The sequence below is a fragment of the Balaenoptera ricei genome, chromosome 16 (genome assembly GCF_028023285.1).
Source record: "Balaenoptera ricei isolate mBalRic1 chromosome 16, mBalRic1.hap2, whole genome shotgun sequence".
Classification (NCBI taxonomy): domain Eukaryota; kingdom Metazoa; phylum Chordata; class Mammalia; order Artiodactyla; family Balaenopteridae; genus Balaenoptera; species Balaenoptera ricei.
In genome coordinates, this window is record NC_082654.1 from 32,346,010 (window position 1) to 32,365,522 (window position 19,513).

Sequence of the window (19,513 nt, forward strand, 5' to 3'; positions counted from 1 at the left end):
GTACACATCGAAAATACATCTACACGTGGAGCAATTCTCATTGAAAACAAACTGAAGACTGGCAGAAAGACTCTTATACAACCAAGGCTGTAAAGAAAGATCCACACAGAGTCAGGTACGAAGAGAAGAGAATTGGGACCTGTGCCCCTAGAAGGGGACACAGAAGAGGAGGGAGATTACAAGGGCTCAGAGATCCTCCCTGGGGAGTGAACAGTTTGAACCACATATTGGGCACCCCAGCCCTGAGGTCCGACACCAGGAAGAGTTCCCTTAGCTGGTTTGAAAACCAGTGGGACTAACAGGAGGGCTATACGAAACCTAGACTCTGCTCAAGAAAAGTGCACCCATGCTTGTTTACTACTGGAAAAGGTGGAGGAAACAGACTGAAACTGCCCAGGACTCTGGTCAGTTTCCCATGACCACCCCAGCATGGGCCCCAGCCCACACCAAGCACCCGCTCTGGCACCTCTACCCCCAGTGCAGCTCCCCACTAGGGTGAAGGCTGCTGTGCCCAGGAGAGTGGCCAGCTTGGACCCAGCACTGCAGCTGAATGGGGCAAGGGTGGGCATTATTGGTGCCCACAGAAGTGGCGGATGGGGAGCTGTCCTGAGCTATGACTGGTGTGCTGGAACCACCCCAGCACAAGCCCCAACCTGCACCGGGTGCCCACTCTAGCCCTCCTTGCTCTAGTGCTGCTCCCCTCTAAGGTAAAGATGTTGCTGAGAGCAGGGAGAGTGCACACCTAGAGGGAACAGAACCAGCTCCTACCCAACCCTCAGGGCTTCTGCTCCAGTAACTTGGGACCTGCCATTGCCCCCACAGGGCTGTGACAGCCACTGAGGATAGGAGAAGCCCTGGCTCACACCTGGCTCAGGCTCTAGCCCCTCCCTCTCCAGCCCCATCTCCCACCAAGTGATAGCTGCCAGCACACTCTGGGGGGAAGACATGACCTGTGCTTACTTCAGATCCAGCTCTCCCACCGAATCCCACGTGTAGACTGCAGAGGAATGCTCCCATGCAAGGACAACACTTTAAGACTGGAATAGGTAACTGTTTCACCTAATTTTTTTAAAATTAAATTTATCTAACTATTTATTTATTTATGGCTGCGTTGGGTCTTCGTTGCTGCGCGCAGGCTTTCTCTAGTTGTGACGAGCGGGGGCTACTGTTCATTGCAGTACGCGAGCTTTTCATTGCAGTGGCTTCTCTTGTTGTGGAGCACGGACTCTAGGCATGCGGCCTTCAGTAGTTGTGGCGCACGGGCTTTGTTGCTCCGTGGCATGTGGGATCTTCCTGAACCAGGGCTCGAACCTGTGTCCCCGGCATTGGCAGGTGGATTCTTAACCACTGCGCCACCAGGGAAGTCCCTCACGTAATTTCATAGAGACAGAGGAAGGTAGGCAAAATGAGAAGCCAGAGGAATTTGTTCCAAACAAAATAACAGGAAAAAATTTAAAACCTGAAAAAAACAATTAATGAAAAAGAGATAATTTACCAGATAGAGTTCAAAGTATTAGTAATAAGAATGCTAACTGAACTAGGGAAAAGAATAAAGAAACGTACTGAGAATTTTAGCAAGGAACTAGAAATATAAAAAGAACCAATCAGAACTGAAGAATACAGTAAGTGAAATAAAAAAACACACTAGGGATTAAGAGCAGACTAGGTGATACAGAAGAACACATAAGTGATCTGGAAAATAGAATAATGGAAATCACCAAATCAGAACAACAAAAAGAAAAACAAATTTAAAAAAAATGAGAGCAGTTTAATGGACCTCTAAGACAGCATCAAGTGTATGAACACTTGCATCATAGGGTTCCCAGAAGGAGAAGAGAGAGAGTAAAGGGCCAAAAAGTATTTGATAAAATAATGGCTGAAAAAAATCCCAAACCTAAAGAAGGAAATAGATACCTAGGTCCAGGAAGCAGAGAGAGTCCCAAACAAGATGAACCCAAATAAACCCACACCAAGACATATAATAATTAAAATGGCAAAAGATAAAGAGACAATTCTAAAGGCAGCAAGAGAAAAACAAAGAGTCATATAAAAGGGAACCTCATAAGGCTATATCAGCTGGTTTTTCCGCAGAAACTTTGCAAGCCAGAAGGAAGTGGCATGATATATTTAAAGTGTTGAGAGGGAAAAACCTACAACTTAGGATACTCTACCCAGCAAGGTTATCGTTCAGAATTGAAGGAGAGAGAAAGAACTTCTCAGACAAGCAAAAACTAAAAGAGTTCATCAATCCTAAACCGACCCTAGAAGAAATATTAAAGGATCTTCTCTAAGTGGAAAAGAAAAGGCTACAACAAGAAGTAAGAAGTTATAGAAAAGGGAAAATCCCACTAGTAAAGGCAAATATACAGTAAAGGCTGTGGATCAACCACTTAAATAAGCTAGTACAAAGATTAAAAGACACAAATTGTAAAATCAACTATAACCACAATAAACAGTTTAGGGATAAACATGAAGATGTAAAATATGACATCAAAAACACAAAACAGGGGAGAGAGGAGTAAAAAATGCAGATCTTTTAGAATATGTTTGAACTTAAATGAATACCAGTTTAAAACAAGTAGATACAGTTATAGGTCAACATATATAAATCCCATGATAACTACAAATCAAAACCTACAATAGATACCCAAAAACTAGAGAGAAAGGAACACAAGCATACCACTAGAGAAACCACAAGGGAAGAAACTAAAAGAAAAGAATAGAGAAGAACTACAAAAACCACCAGAAACCAAGTAACAAAATGGTGACAAGTACATGTCTATCCATCTGTCTATCTATCTGTCTATCTATCTTCTTAATGATTTCAGTTTGCTAATATTTTGTTGAGGACCTTTGCATCTATCTTCATCAGAGATATTGGCCTGGAATTTTCTTTTTCTTTTTTTTAGTGTCTTTGTCTGATTTTGGTATCAGGGTAATGGTGGCCTCATAGAATGACTTTGGGAGTTCCCCTCCTCTTCAATTTTTTGGGGATAGTTTGAGAAGGTTAAGTATTAGTTCTTCTTTATATGTGTTTAAAGGGTTGGAACTCTCAGCCCTATTCCCTGACTTCCAGGGAGAGGAGACAGGTTGGATATTGAGTTAATTACCAATGGCCAGTGATTTAATTAATCATGCATTGGTTCCAGCCCCCATCCTGAAGCTATCTAGGGGCCCACCAAGAGGTACCTTGTTAGCATGAACTCAGGCATATGCTTGAAAGGGGCTTATGAATATCAAAAGATACTTCTCTCACCCCCATCACTCAGTAGATTCCAAGGGTTTTAGAAGCTCTTGTGTCAGAACTGAGACAAAGATCAAATATATATTTATTATATCATAATATCACACCTTCCTAATGTGGGTGGCCCTCATTCAATCAGCTGAAGGCCTGAATACAACAAAAAGGCGGACCTTTCTGTGAATGAGAAGGAACTCCTTCTGCCTGACTGCTTACGAGGTGGGACACAGATCTTTATCAGCCTTCAGACTCAAACAGAAACACTGACACTTTGAGGGTCTTGAGACCCCTGGCTTTTAGACTGGAACTTATGCCATTGGCTCCCCTGGGTCTCTAGCTTGCCGACTGCAGATCTTGGGATTTCTCAGCCTTCATTATTGCATGAGACAATTCTTTATATTAAAAAAAAAATATATATATATATATGGCACAAAGGCAGAAATGTAAAGAAATATATAAGGTGGATGGAAGCAACCTAAATGTCCATTGGCAGACAAATGGATAAAGAAGATGTGGTACATATATACAATGGAATACTACTCAGCCATAAAAAAGAATGAAATTGGGTCATTTGTAGAGATGTGGATGGACCTAGAGACTGTCATACAGAGTGAAGTAAGTCAGAAAGAGAAAAACAAATATAGTATGTTAATGCATATTTGTGGAATCTAGAAAAATGGTACAGATGAACCAGTTTGCAAGGCAGAAATGGAGACACAGATGTAGAGAACAAACATATGGACACCAATGGGGGAAAGGAGGGTGGGATGAATTGTGAGATTGGGACTAACATATATATACTAATACATATAAAATAGATAACTAATGAGAACCTGCTGCATAGCACAGGGAACTCCACTTCGCTGTACAGTAGAAACTAACACAACATTGTAAAACGACTATACCCCAATTAAAAAAAAAATAGGAAAAAGAAAAAAAAAAGAATATATAGATGTCTCTGTATAAGTGAATCAAGTTACTGTACATCCAAAAGAAACACAACATTGTAAATCAGCTATATTCCATTATAAAATTAAAATTTTAAAAATATAAAGAAAAATAGAAAAACCTAAAAAAAAAATCATATAAGGTGGTAATAGCTCTACAATCCACTTAAAGTGGTAAAAAAAAGAAAATTCTAAGTAGACTGTGAAAAGTTATATATACTACAATCCTCAAAGGAACCTTTAAAAATATATACAAAAAGGTATAGTAAAAAATATAATAGATATATTAAAATGAAATACTAAGAAATGTTCAAATAACCTAATAATGTAGGAAAGAGAAAACAGTGGGACAAAAACAGATGGAACAAATGGAATACAAATAATAAAATGGTAGACCTAAGTCCAAACATAAATAATTGTATTAAGTGTAAACAGTCTAAATATTCCAATTAAAAAAGAGATTGTCAAAAGGTATTAAAAAAGAAAACATAACCCAACTATATGCTATTTACGAAAAACTCACTTCAAATATAATTATATAGATACATTAAAAATAAAAAGATGAAAATATATACACCAGGTAAACACTAATCCAAAGAAGCTGGAGTGGCTATATAAACATCAGACAAAATAGAGTTCAGAGCAAAGAAAATTGCTAAGGATAAAGAGGAGCATTGCACAATGATAAATGGGTTAATTCAACAAGAAGACATAAATTCTAAATCTGTGTGCATCTAACAGCAGAGTTTCAAAATACATGGAGCAAAAACTGATAGAACTAAAAGAAGAAATGGACAAACTCATAATTACAGGTGGCAACTTCAATTCTCCTCTCTCAGTAACTGATAGAAATAGTATACAGAAAAACAGCAAGGATATAGAAAAACTAAACAACACTTTGATCAACTGGATCAGAAGTTATTCTTATCAGTAGGAGAATGATGAATAAACTATAATAGATAATATTCACAACCAGGGCTGTCACATAATATACAACTCCAGGGGTCCTTGCACATAAATTGTGAGTTGTGTGGCACACAAACTGCTTAAGTGCACGTAGTGGTCCTGCCCACACTTTAGAATAATATGGATCTTTTAAGAAGAATGAATTAGTTTACTTGGAGTATTTTCACTATTTTTGAAGGAGAAAAATAACATGGAGGAAAGCATACACAATGTGGTCCCATTTTTATAAAACAAACAGGAACATATGCATATATGTATATATGTATACATGAGAATGTTGGTAAGTGGAAGATACATGTTGGTAAGAGGGTGGGTGGAGTGAATAATGTGGGTGGAGGAGGGGAGAAGAGTAGGACAGGGACCCAAGCAGAAAAGAAAAAGAAAAAGAAAAAGAAAACCTGCACTTTAAAACATGATCATTTTTATGCACAAATAATAAGTACCTCCAAAAATAATTTTAAAGTATTCTCAAATATAAAAAAGGAAAAATACTACTTTATTCAGTTACCTAAAATCTATCAATGATTGATTTGCTATTATACTTTAAATAAAATACAAACTCTTTACCATGACCTATGTGATCTGGTCCTTGTCTACCTCTCCAACCTTATGTGCTACTACCCTTCCCTCTCCATATAAGCCTCTTTCTGGACTAGAGGCCTTTGTAATTGCAGTCTCCTCTGCCTGAAATGCTTTTGCCACAGGTCTTTGCATGACTGGCTTCCTCTCAACTGTGGAAGCCACAGATGCCTACCCAATAGCCATCCTCCTCTACTTCCTCACCAACAGAACCCTGATTTTATTGGGAGAGCAATATGTCCATTTAAAATACTTGATCTCCGGCCTCTCTTGTGGCTAGGAGTGATGCAATTTTGGCCAATGGAATATAAGTAGAAGTTACTGGACACAGCCTCCCGGAAAGCTTTTTAAAAGAGCTAAACCAGCCGCCTTTTCTACCTCCTCCTTCCCTTTCTGCATTTTCTTGCCATGAAAATGACTGCGAGGCTATGGCCTCTGTGGTTCCCAGGTCAGCAGTCTCAGTATCACCTGGGAACTTGTTATAAATGCAAATTATCAGGCCCCACCCCAGATCCCACTGAATCAGTAACTTTGAAGGTTAGGCCCAGCAATCTGTATTTCAACAAACTCTTCAGGTGACTCTTAGGCATGCTGAAGTTTGAGATCCACTGAGAAAGAGGATAGAAGTCTCCTTAGAGATGGTGAAGAAGACGGATGTAGACTAGTACACTTCTGACATCACAGAACTACTGCACTAGAGTTGGACTGCCTCCTCCGCACTTGGCAGTTGTGTAATCCCTATTTGGTTACGCTACTGTGATTAGGTTTCTGTTACATGCAACTGAATGCAATTCTATTTGATAAATCATCTTTTAAATCTCCGCTCAAACATTATCCCCGTGGAGAGGCCTTCCCTCACTACTCTGCTTATATCCTCCATCCCCATCAAAGTCCTTCTCCATCATGCCAACATTTTTGTTTCCTTTATAGCAGGAGTCCCCATCCTCCCGTCAGCAGCCTGTTAGGAACCGGGCCGCCAAGCAGGAGGTGAGTGGCGGGCGAGTGAGCGAAGCTTCATCTGCCGCTCCCCACTGCTCACATTACCTCCTGAACCATCCCGCCCCACCCTCTCCACTCCCCCACTGCCGTCCGAGGAAAAATTGTTCCACGAAACCCGTCCCTGGTGCCAAAAAGGTTGGGGACCACTGCTTTATAGCACTCATCGTACCCTGAAATGATCTCACTTACTTACTGTTTATTTGCTTATGATCTGTTTCCCTTGTAAGAATGTAAACTTCCCTTGTAAGAATGTCTTTTCACAACTGTCCTCCAGCACATATAAAGTGTCTGGTACATAATGGATGCTTTGTAATTATTTGTGGAACGATTCATAGAATTTTATAATTGCATGTTACATTTAATATCATGTATTTTTAAAACAGTAAAATGAAAAAAATGGTTCATTATAGACAATCACAATTTTTAGGAAAAATTTTTAGTTGAGAAACACATACTACATATTTAAAAATGCATATAATACAGAATACAATACACACTTGCCTATGAACACTTTCTACCTTACTCTTAAGTGGCCTATCAATTCTAAAACCATAAACGATTAACAAAATAGCTATGTAAACATTCAGCGTGTCACAAATATGAACTGCGTGAATTCAGCATTTCTTTGGCAAACTTGCCTTTTCATAGATACAATTTTGTGCTACCCCAATCAGTGTGGGAGACTTGTTAATAACAAAACTTCCTATAGCATTTAAACACAAACATTCAAATAAAAACAAAAATTCTGATCATTTTTCTCATGCATGCCAGAGGACATACATAACTAGGTTTTAACCTTGCAGAGAAAGCATTCTCTTTACCCACATACCCACTCCTTCTACTCTTCTAGTACTCTTGAGTTTGGTCCGAGACTAACACCCTGCAAATAAATGAGGTCTTCTCTGGCATCAACCTATGCAGGTATATTGGGGGAGGGGATACAGATTGAGGGTTCCCTGAGGATGAATTTGGGGTCTCTGCTCTCTGCTTGTGGGAGTGACTCAAGAAGCCCCAGTGCTACCACAGTGGGAGAAGTGAATTTTCTTTTTCTTACTTTTACTTCATATAAAACTGCTCTCATCATACAAAACTTTGGAAATCTGTATCTTCTGATTAAAAAAAAATAAGTTGTTATGTAACATTTAAATAAACTGTATGAATACTCTTCTCAATGAAGCACAGAACAATCAAATACAAGAAAGTACAGTGTTTCCTACTTAGATACCTATCCACTCTTTCTTGAGGCCCTAGTTGGGTCTCCTTGGGGCCACCATTGTGAAAGAAGAGCAGCAGAAAAGTGCCAGAGGCAGAATGGGGGGCTGCTCAATAAGAAAAAAAGGAGCTCTGAGATCTGGTAAGACCATTTTCTCCCTTTCTCACAGAATCAGGAAAGCATTTAGGTAGTGTTTCCTGGGAGTCCCTTCCAAATACTTGGAGATGTAATGACTTCAGGTCAGTAGCATCTAAAGAGAAAATTTTTGAGAAGCCCCCAGAAGCTGTCCTCAACCCAACATGGCATATTTCCCTCTTATTCTTAACCAGTGAAATAATCTTTTATCTCATGAGAAGCAATGACCTTGGGTTTCTATTTGAATAACTTCTGCCTGGAATTCCATCAGAACCAGCATCAAATGTACTAGCCTCACTTCAGTAAAGACAACACTCTATAAGGCAGGGTTCTCACTCTTAACTGGTCAAGAGAATTACCTGGGGAGTTTGTTTAAAATAATGTAGGTTCTGGAGCTGCACTCCCAGAGATCCCGATTCAGTAGGTCCTGGGTGGGATGTGGGATTCTGCATTTTCAATAAGGCTTTCCAGGTGATTTTGATGGAGGTGGTGTGGGGCCCCCAATTTGAGTAACACTGGCTCAGAGAGAAGCCAGAATTGCTTCTTTCCCAGAATAAGACCTACCGTAGACGGCAATCCAAGGCGCCAGACTTCCCAAAGTGTCCTCCCTGACGAGGTCTCCGGTGAGGAGGTCATTTACGCTTGTCCTCAAAGACTCAGGGAGTGAGTCTTGTGCCCAACTCTATAAGTGAACCAAAAACTGGGCTCACACTTGTCTGGATTTGAGGATAAATAGGAAAATCCCAAGTACTAGAAAAGTTTGGCTTCTGGTTGGGGGCCGATGTACAATCTTTTCCTTTTCCCTTATTCCTTTTCACTGATATCGAGCTAATGAAGCCAAATAGACCCAAACAGATAATATGTTGTTTGGGTAGGGGTGAATATACACAGCTAGAGCAAATTCTGTCTGTGGAAATTCAGAGGAATGAATTCCAGTTTGATACACAGCATCAATAACTGACTGTACATCAGTGTATGGCATCTGGATAGGAAATCCTGCAACCTAGACAAATGACAGAATAACACGTAAAACCACATTACAGTCACGTAGGTGATGGAGAATTACTGTATGCAAAGAGATTACAGAAGCCTCAAAGAAATGGAAGTCATAAAATAATAATAATAGTTATCATTTCATGGGTGCTTATTATGTTCTAGGCACAATGCTGAATACTTCACATACATATTTAATCCTCAAACAACCCTATGAGGTAGGCTTTGTTATAATCCCCACTTTACAGAGAGAGGAGCAGAACCAGGTCTGTCTAATGCCAGAGACTGCACACTTAACATTCCACATATTTGCACCCTTTCTGGAATAGCAAACTGCCAACAAGGAAACCTTGATCCTATAAGTGACAGATTTAAGGGAGCATTTTGGAAGAAGTTATTTAACATTGATTCAGTTTATATTTATTGATAACTATATGGCAGGATTAAAGGATATGGAACATGGTCCCATGTAAAAGTATCTATTTAAGAATATACAAAGGACAATCATTAGCTTCTTTCAAGACTTAGTTTGCTTACTTCGGGAGGCTTTTCCTGATCTTTAAATCTGTTGATGTGCTCTTCTCTTGTGGTTGCATAGGACACTGTCCTTTCCTAGCTTACTTAATAAAATATACTGCAATTACTCGTTTTCTGGTCTATTTCTCTAACTAGCCCACAGTCTCTGTGAATGCTCAAGATTGTATCTGTCTTGTTTACTGTCATAACCCCAAGTGTCTAGCACAATGGCTGCCACATAGGATACAAATTATAGTTAACATTTATTAAGTGCTGGGTGCTGTGGTTAAGCAGCTCACTTAATCCTCACCACAACCACAAAGCAGGTAACTCTTTTTATCCTTGTTTATCTTGACCAGTGGGGTAGAAGGTATAGAGAAGTTAGGTAATCTGGTCAAAGTTAATGAGTGGTTGAGCCAGGATTTGAACCCAAGCTGCAGGATTCGGTCTAGGTTTATGAATGTGTGTTATTAAATAGCAGATAATTTTACAAAGGAACTCCAAGTTTTAAACCTTGGCTTATACTTAACTATGCTTTGCTTATCTCTTTACCCCCTAATTCTATTAAAAAGAAAGCAAAACAAAACAACTTCCTCCCTATTCATGAATGAATAGTGCCTGCAGATCCCTCCCTGGCATCCTGAGTATAAACTCCCAACAGATTCCTTCCTTTCTTCTCTTACAGGGTTTCCCGAGGAGACATCTTCTAGTCTATGGGATAGTAGGGGGAAGGAATATCACTCTTGGGAGGCTGGGGCTTCCAAAAACCCACTGGAACAATTCATAGGGAAAAGGAGGTGAGAGGATTCCAGAACTAAGGATATCATAGGGGAAGAAAAGAAGGACCCTAACAATACACCAGATGCCCACCATGTTTGATTATGGACTTAACTGAGTTTGAAATGCCTTTCTACCATCCAGGATGATGTCAAATGTGCTGGTGAATATACAAGAGGAGGTCAGAAGTCCAGGCTGGATGTATAAATTTGAGAATAATTTGCATGTAGAAGATATTAAAGCTTGCCTGTAGTCCTCTTGCCCAGAAGCAAGGACATGGAATCCATTCTATTACTACCATCTAGAAATCATTTTTTAGTTTCTTAGTTGCAGGTGGTTTCCTTTTGGGTATCTCTTTCCAAAGTTTGTGGTTTATACATTAAAAAACTGATTCCAAGAAAATGTCATGCAATCTGGTCATGGTACTAGTTACTCACTACATTTGAAATTTCTCAGTCTATAAGTAAATGCATTTTAATGGCATAGCATGTATCACCTAAGATCAAGATAAAAGGCATTTCAGGGATATTTAAGATTAGTATCATCTGGCAATTAATAACATAGATAAAACAAATGACATTAATGCATTAAATCATATACACACCCAATAAAATTGTAGCAATCTTTCAAATTCACTCTCGTCTTCAGATGAAACAAAGTTTCCGGTGCCAAGCTCTAACTTAGGAAGGATTTGTCTTAAAATGAAAGTACATTGTCTATTCCAACGTGTTGGCTGTTTAGGTCGCCATTCCATTATTTTATATTTCAGAGTTCTTTCAATCCTAAGGTAAGAATGCAAAGATTATTTTATGATAAATTACAACTCATTTAAATAAATGTGAAAAAAGTTTTGTCACTTTTTCTCGAGTATGAGAAGGATACTTTTTTTTTATAAGCAGATATTCATTTTAAATTTTTATTTATTTATTTATGTATGTATTTATTTATGGCTGTGTTGGGTCTTCGTTTCTGTGCGAGGGCTTTCTCTAGCTGTGGCAAGCGGGGGCCACTCTTCATCGCGGTGCGCGGGCCTCTCACTAGAGAATGATACTTTTTTGATTAGGAGAAAACCAGACCTCTATGGTTAGGGATATCTGCCATCATTCGCATTGGTCAAGTCCAGGGGAGACCAGGCTCTTGCTTGGCTTGAGAAAGCAAGACGCTTCCTGGGGTAGCCAGCAATTAGCTCTCAAAGGCACATCTTTTTTCCAGTTACCCGTATGTAGGCAGCTGCCTACTGGGTGTGATTTGCCTACCATCTGATTACTGGGTTGGCATTCCTATTCTCCAAGACCCTCCTTTGACATAAGACATTGTGTTTCCAAGAAATGCCTTTATAAAAATTCAGATATCTGGTCTGGGATAATGTTAGCAGGAATGGGGTAACTGGATCAGTTAATTCAGCAAGCAGAACTGGGAGGAAATGAAGCCCTGGACTGATCAGTGTGATGAGCAGTTTCCCCTACCGGAATGGATGCTCCACAAGGGCAGGGAGTTTTGCCTACCTATGCCGCCTCTAAAACTGTGCCTGCTGAGGGACTCTTTCGGGGAGGGGAGAAAGTGGAGCACAGTGTGAGCTGGTTGATGGAAGCTTCTCCTCTGGGCAGAATCATTGTGTGCTACAGAAGAAGCTGCCGGGCCTCTCCTCTTGGCTGAGTCTATAAAGTAACTAAGTGGTTTCGAGTTTGCAGAGAGTCTCAGTCACGGCTATACGCCAGAATCACCTGTAGGACTTTATCAAAATATTTCACTATCTTCCAGATAGTGATTCAACAGGTCTGGTCTTGGACTCTGGCACCTATATTTTAAAATAGTTCTAGAAGCAATTTCTGATGAAAACCAGAAGTTGGGGACCATTTTCCTAGTGCTTTTCTTCCTTTTATTGTTAAGAGTTGGGGAAGAAGGAGGGGAATAAGAGGTGAGAGTTGTGTGCTAGTGAGAAAAGGGAGTGGCAAAATGACTTTTGTCATATTCTGTTTCAATTAGTTGGTAGCGGCTTACATGCCAGCCTGCTGTGTCAGCATGAGTCACTGGAGGTAGTCAGATCTAGAAGCTTCTGACACATCTGGAGTAGGAGTGAGGTCTGCTGCAAGACTGTGACCCTTTGGGCTTGACTCAACAACTCCTCCGGACATGTGTGTGTGTGTGTGTGTGTGTGTGTGTGTGTGTGTGTGGTGGGGGGAGGGGGAGGGGTGCCTACGAGGGACAGTGGTGATGTTGCTGCCACCCAGCTTGGCTGTTTTTACCACACACCAAGTTGTGGGCCATTTACCTTCCTGTCCTTGCAAGAAGTGTTCGCTACTGCATTATTATTACTATACGGCTCAACAGGTGTCTGTGTTGAGAACTTCCTAACAGCAGCCCACAATGTTTTCCAGATGCAACCATATTTAACTTGGCATGTTTTTTCAAGGAGTGCCGTGGATAGCAGAGGGGCTGATTTTTGATGCATGCACCAAGAGACAGATGACTCAGTGGAAGTAACTATTATAATCTCCATTTCATGCTTCTGTTGCTGAATCTAATGGGTATTTTGAGAGACTGGGTTAGAGGACTGAAGGGTGGCTGAATGAGAGATTAGAGAGAAAACATGATAATCATAATATATAAATAAAGATCATACCTGTTCTTTAGATCTTCTACCATGCTTTTATTAGTATCAGAATAAATTATTTCTTCAGGCTGAAATACAGAAAACTGAAAGTTAGAAAAGATTCTAGGGAGACCATCTTTACGTCAGTCGCCCCTTGGAGTGCTGATTATAATGAGGGCGAACTTAAACCAGTCTCATGTGGCAAAAACACTCAGTAGTAGAGGCACAAAGGTAACAGAGATCACAGTGTTCCCTTTGATTTTAATACTACTTCACCAGGGCATGGAAGGGAGAATGGATTTACAAAAGATATTTTTCACGACAGAAAAAGACAGATCTGCTATCCCCATCTGTTTATTCAAACAAGCATTTGACATGCTTATTGATTCTACCAGATAATCTTGGAAGCTGCACTGGTATCTTCCACTTATTAACTGTGACCTTGGTGAAGTCACTTAACCTCTGAGTCTCAGTTACCACCTCTTTTAAAGAGGGACAATAACAGTACCTACTTCCCTGGGATCCTGCAAAGATTTTAAAATAAAGTAATACATGTGAAGCCTGGCACATACTGCTCAACAAAGATCAGATACTATTGTTATTATTACTCTTGTAACATGGTGTATCGTCTTCCTTCTTTGATTATTTGTTCCTTTCAGCAGGCGGGAGTCAGGTCTCTGTGTTTGCATGTACGCATGCGCATACACTTGCACATACACGCAGAGTCCGTTTCAATCTCCCCGTCTCCAAGCCTTTGCTCCAGGCACCCCAGCAACAGCAGAGAGCAATGCTCTCCCATGTTTCCCCATGTTGCCCCCTGAGCAGGGTTTTCTGGGAGGAGGAGAGGACTTCTCCAACCCCCTCCCCGCTACCTAACCCGTTCCTCCCCCCTCCCTGCAGGGCTCATATAGACAAGAGTGAGGGGTTGGGTTTGGACGGTTTTTACTTTGGATATTTCTGAGCTGAGAAATAGAGGAGCTATAGAGACACGGACAGATGTTTCCCCCTCATGAGTGGAATGAGGGTTGTACGACAAGAAGGAAACATTTACTAGGCCTCTAGGTCTTAGAAAATTTCAGCAGTGATTTGAGGAGGCTCAGTCTGTCAGGTGATGATCTAAGCCAGTGGCTCCCAAAATGTGGCCCCCAGACCAGCAGCCTCAGACCCAGTGATTCAGAAACTCTGAGGGTAAGGCCCAGCAATCCATTTTTCCACAAGCCCTCCAGAAGGTTCTGGTGCCTGCTGTGGTTGGAGAACCACTAGATTCGAGCATAGGCTCAAGCACAGTGAATTTCCCCACAGTGAACACGGCAGGACACGAGAGATACTGGAGAAAGGGAAGCATAAACGCCAGCATCATCTTACAGGGGCCACCAACTATCACAGACAGGACAGGTAAACTGAATTCCCTGATTGCTGTCACCAACCACTGTCTGCCCCTCCAAAACAATCCCCTGCACCCCTATCCTGGCAACTCTTATGGATTAGTTAGGCCACTTTCAGGCCTGAAAAAGAGGCCTGGGTTATGTTGACTTGATAAATTTATGGACTGTTAGTCTATTTTCTTTTCAGGCAAAGGCCCCTTTCAGGGAATTCACATCCTTTAAAACTTCGAGAGGATTTCCCTGTTAACTCCATCTCTGAATACCCATACACACTCAAATTTGTGTTCTCAATTGTGATTAAGAAAAAAAAAACAACAGTGTTCACCACAGATAGTGGTTTATTCCGGTATGTGTGCGACAAGGCAGAAGATCAAGGGCCATTAACCCACAGGAAAGAAATCAGTAGGGATACAAGTCAAATGCAACTATGAGTTTTATACTTATATATTCAACTTGACAAAGGGTTTAGTGGCTTTTAAAAGTACAATTTTGATTATGGCAGCCCTTGCCTTGGTGATGTTGGCTTCCGATTGTCCTCTGCTCATTCCTGGGCAGCAGCCAAGCTGGCCTTTCAGCTCCTTGACAGACATCTGCTTGCCACTGCAGGTCTTTATGCCTGCTGTTCCCGCTCTGTGCTGGGACCATTCTCCTCCTTAATTTTCACCTAGACCAGCTCCCGCTCACCCTTCTTCACTCTGCTAGTCATCAGTTTTTTCCCCAGGAAGCCCCTGCAACTCCCCTTCACCTCAGGTCTCCTGCTGAGTGCTCCCAAAAGCATATTCATTTCTTCTATAATAGCATTTATCGCTCTGTACAGCAAGTGCCCGTTTCCTTCTGTTTCCTCCTCTAGAACACAAGCTCCAAGAGCACTGAGACATGTCTTTTTCCTTGTGGTACCTATACCTAAAACAGTGCTGGCCCGCTGCAGCACTCAATAAGCATTACCTGAATTAATAAGAGAATGATTAATAGAAACAAAAAACCTCAACTCTAAATATATCATTCTCCCCCTAGGAGGCAGCAATACTTTGGTCACAACTTTGGGATGGGAAAAACAAGCAAGGTCTGTGGATGCCATAAATGTGGTTTGCTCAAGAGAGATAAGCACATTTCCCCTTCCTTATAATGACTTTGCAAACATCTGCAAGGAGAATGTTCAGAAGGATGCACAAGAAGCTACCAACAGTGGCTATTTCTTAGAAAGTGGGAAAAAGATGTTGAAGAGGAGAGAAACTCTTCACTTTATACACTTGGATACTGTTTGATTTTTCTCCCCACAACCACCATTCCTTCTTTTTGATATTATGAACTATGTCAAACATTCTCAGATAAAGCACTGAGAAAAATGTAATGAACATCCACCCAACATACGTACCACCAAGCTATATCTAATCTTTGCATTCTTCCATACTTGTTTTAGGTTTTTTTTAAAGATGTAAAACATTACAGATAGATTTGAAGTACTCTGTATACTGCTCCCTGATATCATTCTTTTTTTTCCTCTTTCCAAAGGTAAACTTCACCCTAAATTTGGTGTTTATCATTCCCATGCAAGCTTTTACACTATCACTATATATCTCTATATATGTAAACAACATATATTTTTCAAACTTCATATAAGTGTGTCATTGCACATCTTCTTTACTTTGCTTAACATTACATTTTTTATATTCATTCATGTTGATAACAATGGCTCTAGGTCAGTAGTTCTCAACCTTGGCTGCGTGTGGGATCACCTGGGGAGCTTTAAGTAATACCAATGCGTGGGCTCTTCCCTCAGAGATTCTGATATAATGCATGTATAGCCAAGTTGAGAACTATAGTAAATTAGTTTCATATATTCTTTTTTTTACTGCTGTATAGAATATTTTATAGTATGAGTATTCATAACTCATGTGCCCATTTTCTGGTTGATGAATTGTTTCCTTTTACTTATTTATTTATTTTTTGCTATTTTAAGCAATTCAGTAATGACCATCGTGTACTTGTCTCCCTGTGCGTGTATCTCTAGGGCATATACTTAGAAGATGAACTGGTGGATCAAAGGCTGAGTTTCTTCAGCTTTACCAACCTTACCATATTGCTTTCTAAAGTGTTTATAGCAATTCACACTCCCACCATTTCTCTGCCTTTTTGCCAATACTAGATGTGATCACACTTTTTAAAAAGTTTTGCCAATCTTCTACAGGTGAAATAGTGTTTTATTGTTTTAAATTGCATTTCCCTCATTATGAGTGACGTTTAGCCCTAGAGTTTCTGCTTCTGTGAATTGTCTTCTTCCTATTTTTCCATTGTCCTTTTTCTCATCCCCCCTCTCTTTCTTCCTCTGGGTCATAGCTCCTAGTTTTCTGAATTTTGCAATTGCCTGCACACTGCCATACCATGGCTCTCAATCCAGCAACAGCTGTTGAAATGGAATTTGGGTGCCTTCCCAAAACACTAGTGAGTACATCATAGATCCCCTGGACAAGCCATCTGGTGATTAGGTTGGTTCCTGATTCTCAGCTCTGTACTTTGGTCTCTTACCTCCTGAGCCCCAGGCAGTGAGTCTGCTGCTTTTCTTTTCCATCTTCTCCCAAGAGTAGCAAAGTAGGGGAGCCGCAACACAGTTGCTGGCTTCAAAAAGTGAGACTGGCTCTGGTTCTCTGGATTTCATGAAGCATTTTCAGACCTTGGTGCCATCCTCTTTGGGCCCCACTCACTGCTAGTGTTTCTGTCCTGTTTCTATTCCATGAGATAACAATCATGGTTTGGAGCCCCGATAAGCCTTCTGTTTTTCAATTTTTATACTTTATCATTGTTATGGATATGTAGTAGAAGGGCTAGGTCAAAGTCAGAACTTATTACACCATCTTTTTTATGTTTCATGATGAACATTTTAAAAATTTTATTTTAAAACCTAAATTCACAATTAAGATGATACCTTATTCTCAATTCCTCTTTTCTGTAAGTAGAGAAAAAGGATCACAATAGCCCAAACTCAGGCTGGATGGCAGAGAAAACTAGGCTTTATTAATACTGCCAAATAATTCAATAAGCAATCAGCTGTATAAACGTAATAAAAGCTGTCACAATTCCTAAGATTAGAACCAATGGTAACTTTCATAGAGACACACCTTGAAAAGTATAATTTACCTGTATGCTTTGTGCTTTTGTCCCTTGATAATTTTTTGGAAGCAACTGTTTCCAGAAACTTTCCTTTGAATAGTCAAAATATACAGCCCTTGGTGAATTATTTTGCTGAATATTAAACCAGACCTATTAATACAACAACATAAAATCAGTAGAGGCCCACAGGAGTACTAAGCCCATAGTGGGTTAGGACGGAGCAAAATTTTACAGTCCTACTCCCCAGTGAAGTGGCAGAAGCCAAGGATGGTTCTGAGGCAGAAGGTACAGAGATTCCAGGGGTGTGTGCACACTAGACTGCTCGCTGGTTCTCAACCTCGGAGGCACTGCAGAATCACGTCAAGGAGACTTGGGGAGAAAAGATTCCTCTGGCCCTACACCCCAGGGACTCTAGCTGAACATCTATAGCTTCTTGAAAGTTCCCACATGATTCTAATATATGGTCAGTGTAGAGAACCACAGGTTTAACTCTTGAGGAGATAACTCAAGATCCACCCCCACCCCCCACCCCCGCCATATACTTACATTTTCACCATCAAACAAGCAATCTACACTTTGTAAGGGACAAAATGGGTCAAACTGCTTATGACATTGCCCAGTTAATGGATTCCAAAGCAAATATTCATCAGTTTCTGGCGTTAATACATAAGCCACATGCCCCTGTACGAAGAAAGAGTTAAAGTCATTTTTGGTGGATGATTGATTTAACTCATTTTTGTATGTGGAAATTATAGCGTAAGCATATGATATCTCTGATTTTTTAATAGATAATATTGCCAGTTACCTTAGTTATTCTTTATTCCTGTATTATTTATTTATTTGCCTTGCCGCACAGCTTGCGGGAATCTCAGTTCCCTGACCAGGGATTGAACCCGGGCCACGGCAGTGAGAGCCCAGAATTCTAGCCACTAGACCACAAGGGAACTCCCTGGTATCTCTGATTTTTAAAAGCCTTTTTTAGGACCTTTACGATTTTTTTGTAAAGGATAAAACCAAAGCAACCAAAATCCTCAGGTTGGATTCAAATGAGAGAAATTTTGAGCTAGTGCTGCCACGTATGGTCCTGAAGGGTGTACCCTCACAGCAATAAAATATGTTGTCCTAACAAAATCAGTATATTATGACCAATTCCCAATAGCTAGTACTAAAGGGTTTTGAGGTAGGGGCGCTTTTGTGTAATTCACACAAAGGTGCTATATGGATTAGCCCTGCTTTATGTAGAATATACTTGGAGACCAAGGGTGAACACCGTGCAGAGTTAGGGAATGGAATTTTGCCTAAGGCTCTGAAAAGCCAAGTGAAGTTGAAAAGCCATAAAATTAATTTTGTGAACAAGATACAGAGTTAGAGGCCAGAGAGAAATTATACAGGAAAGCACCTGAGGAATAAAAGTAGTCATTATGTTGTTATTTTGCTCTGCACATACTTTTGAAGCATAAACCTTTCTTAATTAGCAAAGAATAAAAATTTCAGGTAACAACAATAATGACTATTTAACATTTATTGAGTATTTCTATACCCCAGGTACTGTATTCAGCACTCACACTAATCTTCTTACATGAATTCCAGATTCTGTGAGGTAGGGATGATTATCATGCCCATCTTTCACATGAAGAATAAGAGGTTAAGAGCTTGTCTAGGGTAACAGTAGATGGAATTACTCCTTTTCGGGGAGGAGATAGGTGAGGCTCAGAGAAATAAGGCTGAGATCGTACAGTTAGTAAACGTCATCGCTGGGTTTTAAAATCCTCTTTGACCTCCAAATCTATACTCTCAACACCGTGCTGTGTAGCCTGGCTTCCCGAACTCCAAAGCTCCTGCTCTTTAGCACTGTGCTCATCTTCTTTACAGTAAAGAGGCTTCACCTCAACCGGTAGCAGAGGTGAAACGCACAGATGAGTGCTGCCACCTAGTGTTGACTCAGAGGTAAAACTGTAAAAATATTTGTTGAAATATTGTTGACTGTTTACTGCCATCTAGTGGCACTCAAAACTACAGCAGGGGGATCATATGGGGAAATTAAGGGAATATAGAGAAATA

At 40.4% G+C, this 19,513-nt stretch overlaps 1 protein-coding gene across 1 annotated transcript in view; it reads right to left on the bottom strand.

Annotated features, from left to right (window-relative positions):
* Nucleotides 1-7,226: 7,226 nt before the first annotated feature.
* CC2D2B (coiled-coil and C2 domain containing 2B) overlaps nt 7,227-19,513 on the bottom strand; it is a 109,179-nt gene continuing 96,892 nt past the window's right edge. The window contains 5 exon segments of the mRNA XM_059899697.1: nt 7,227-9,083; nt 10,971-11,148; nt 12,990-13,048; nt 17,480-17,602; nt 17,999-18,133. Coding sequence (XP_059755680.1) covers nt 8,895-9,083; nt 10,971-11,148; nt 12,990-13,048; nt 17,480-17,602; nt 17,999-18,133 — 684 coding nt within the window. The 3' untranslated portion in view covers nt 7,227-8,894.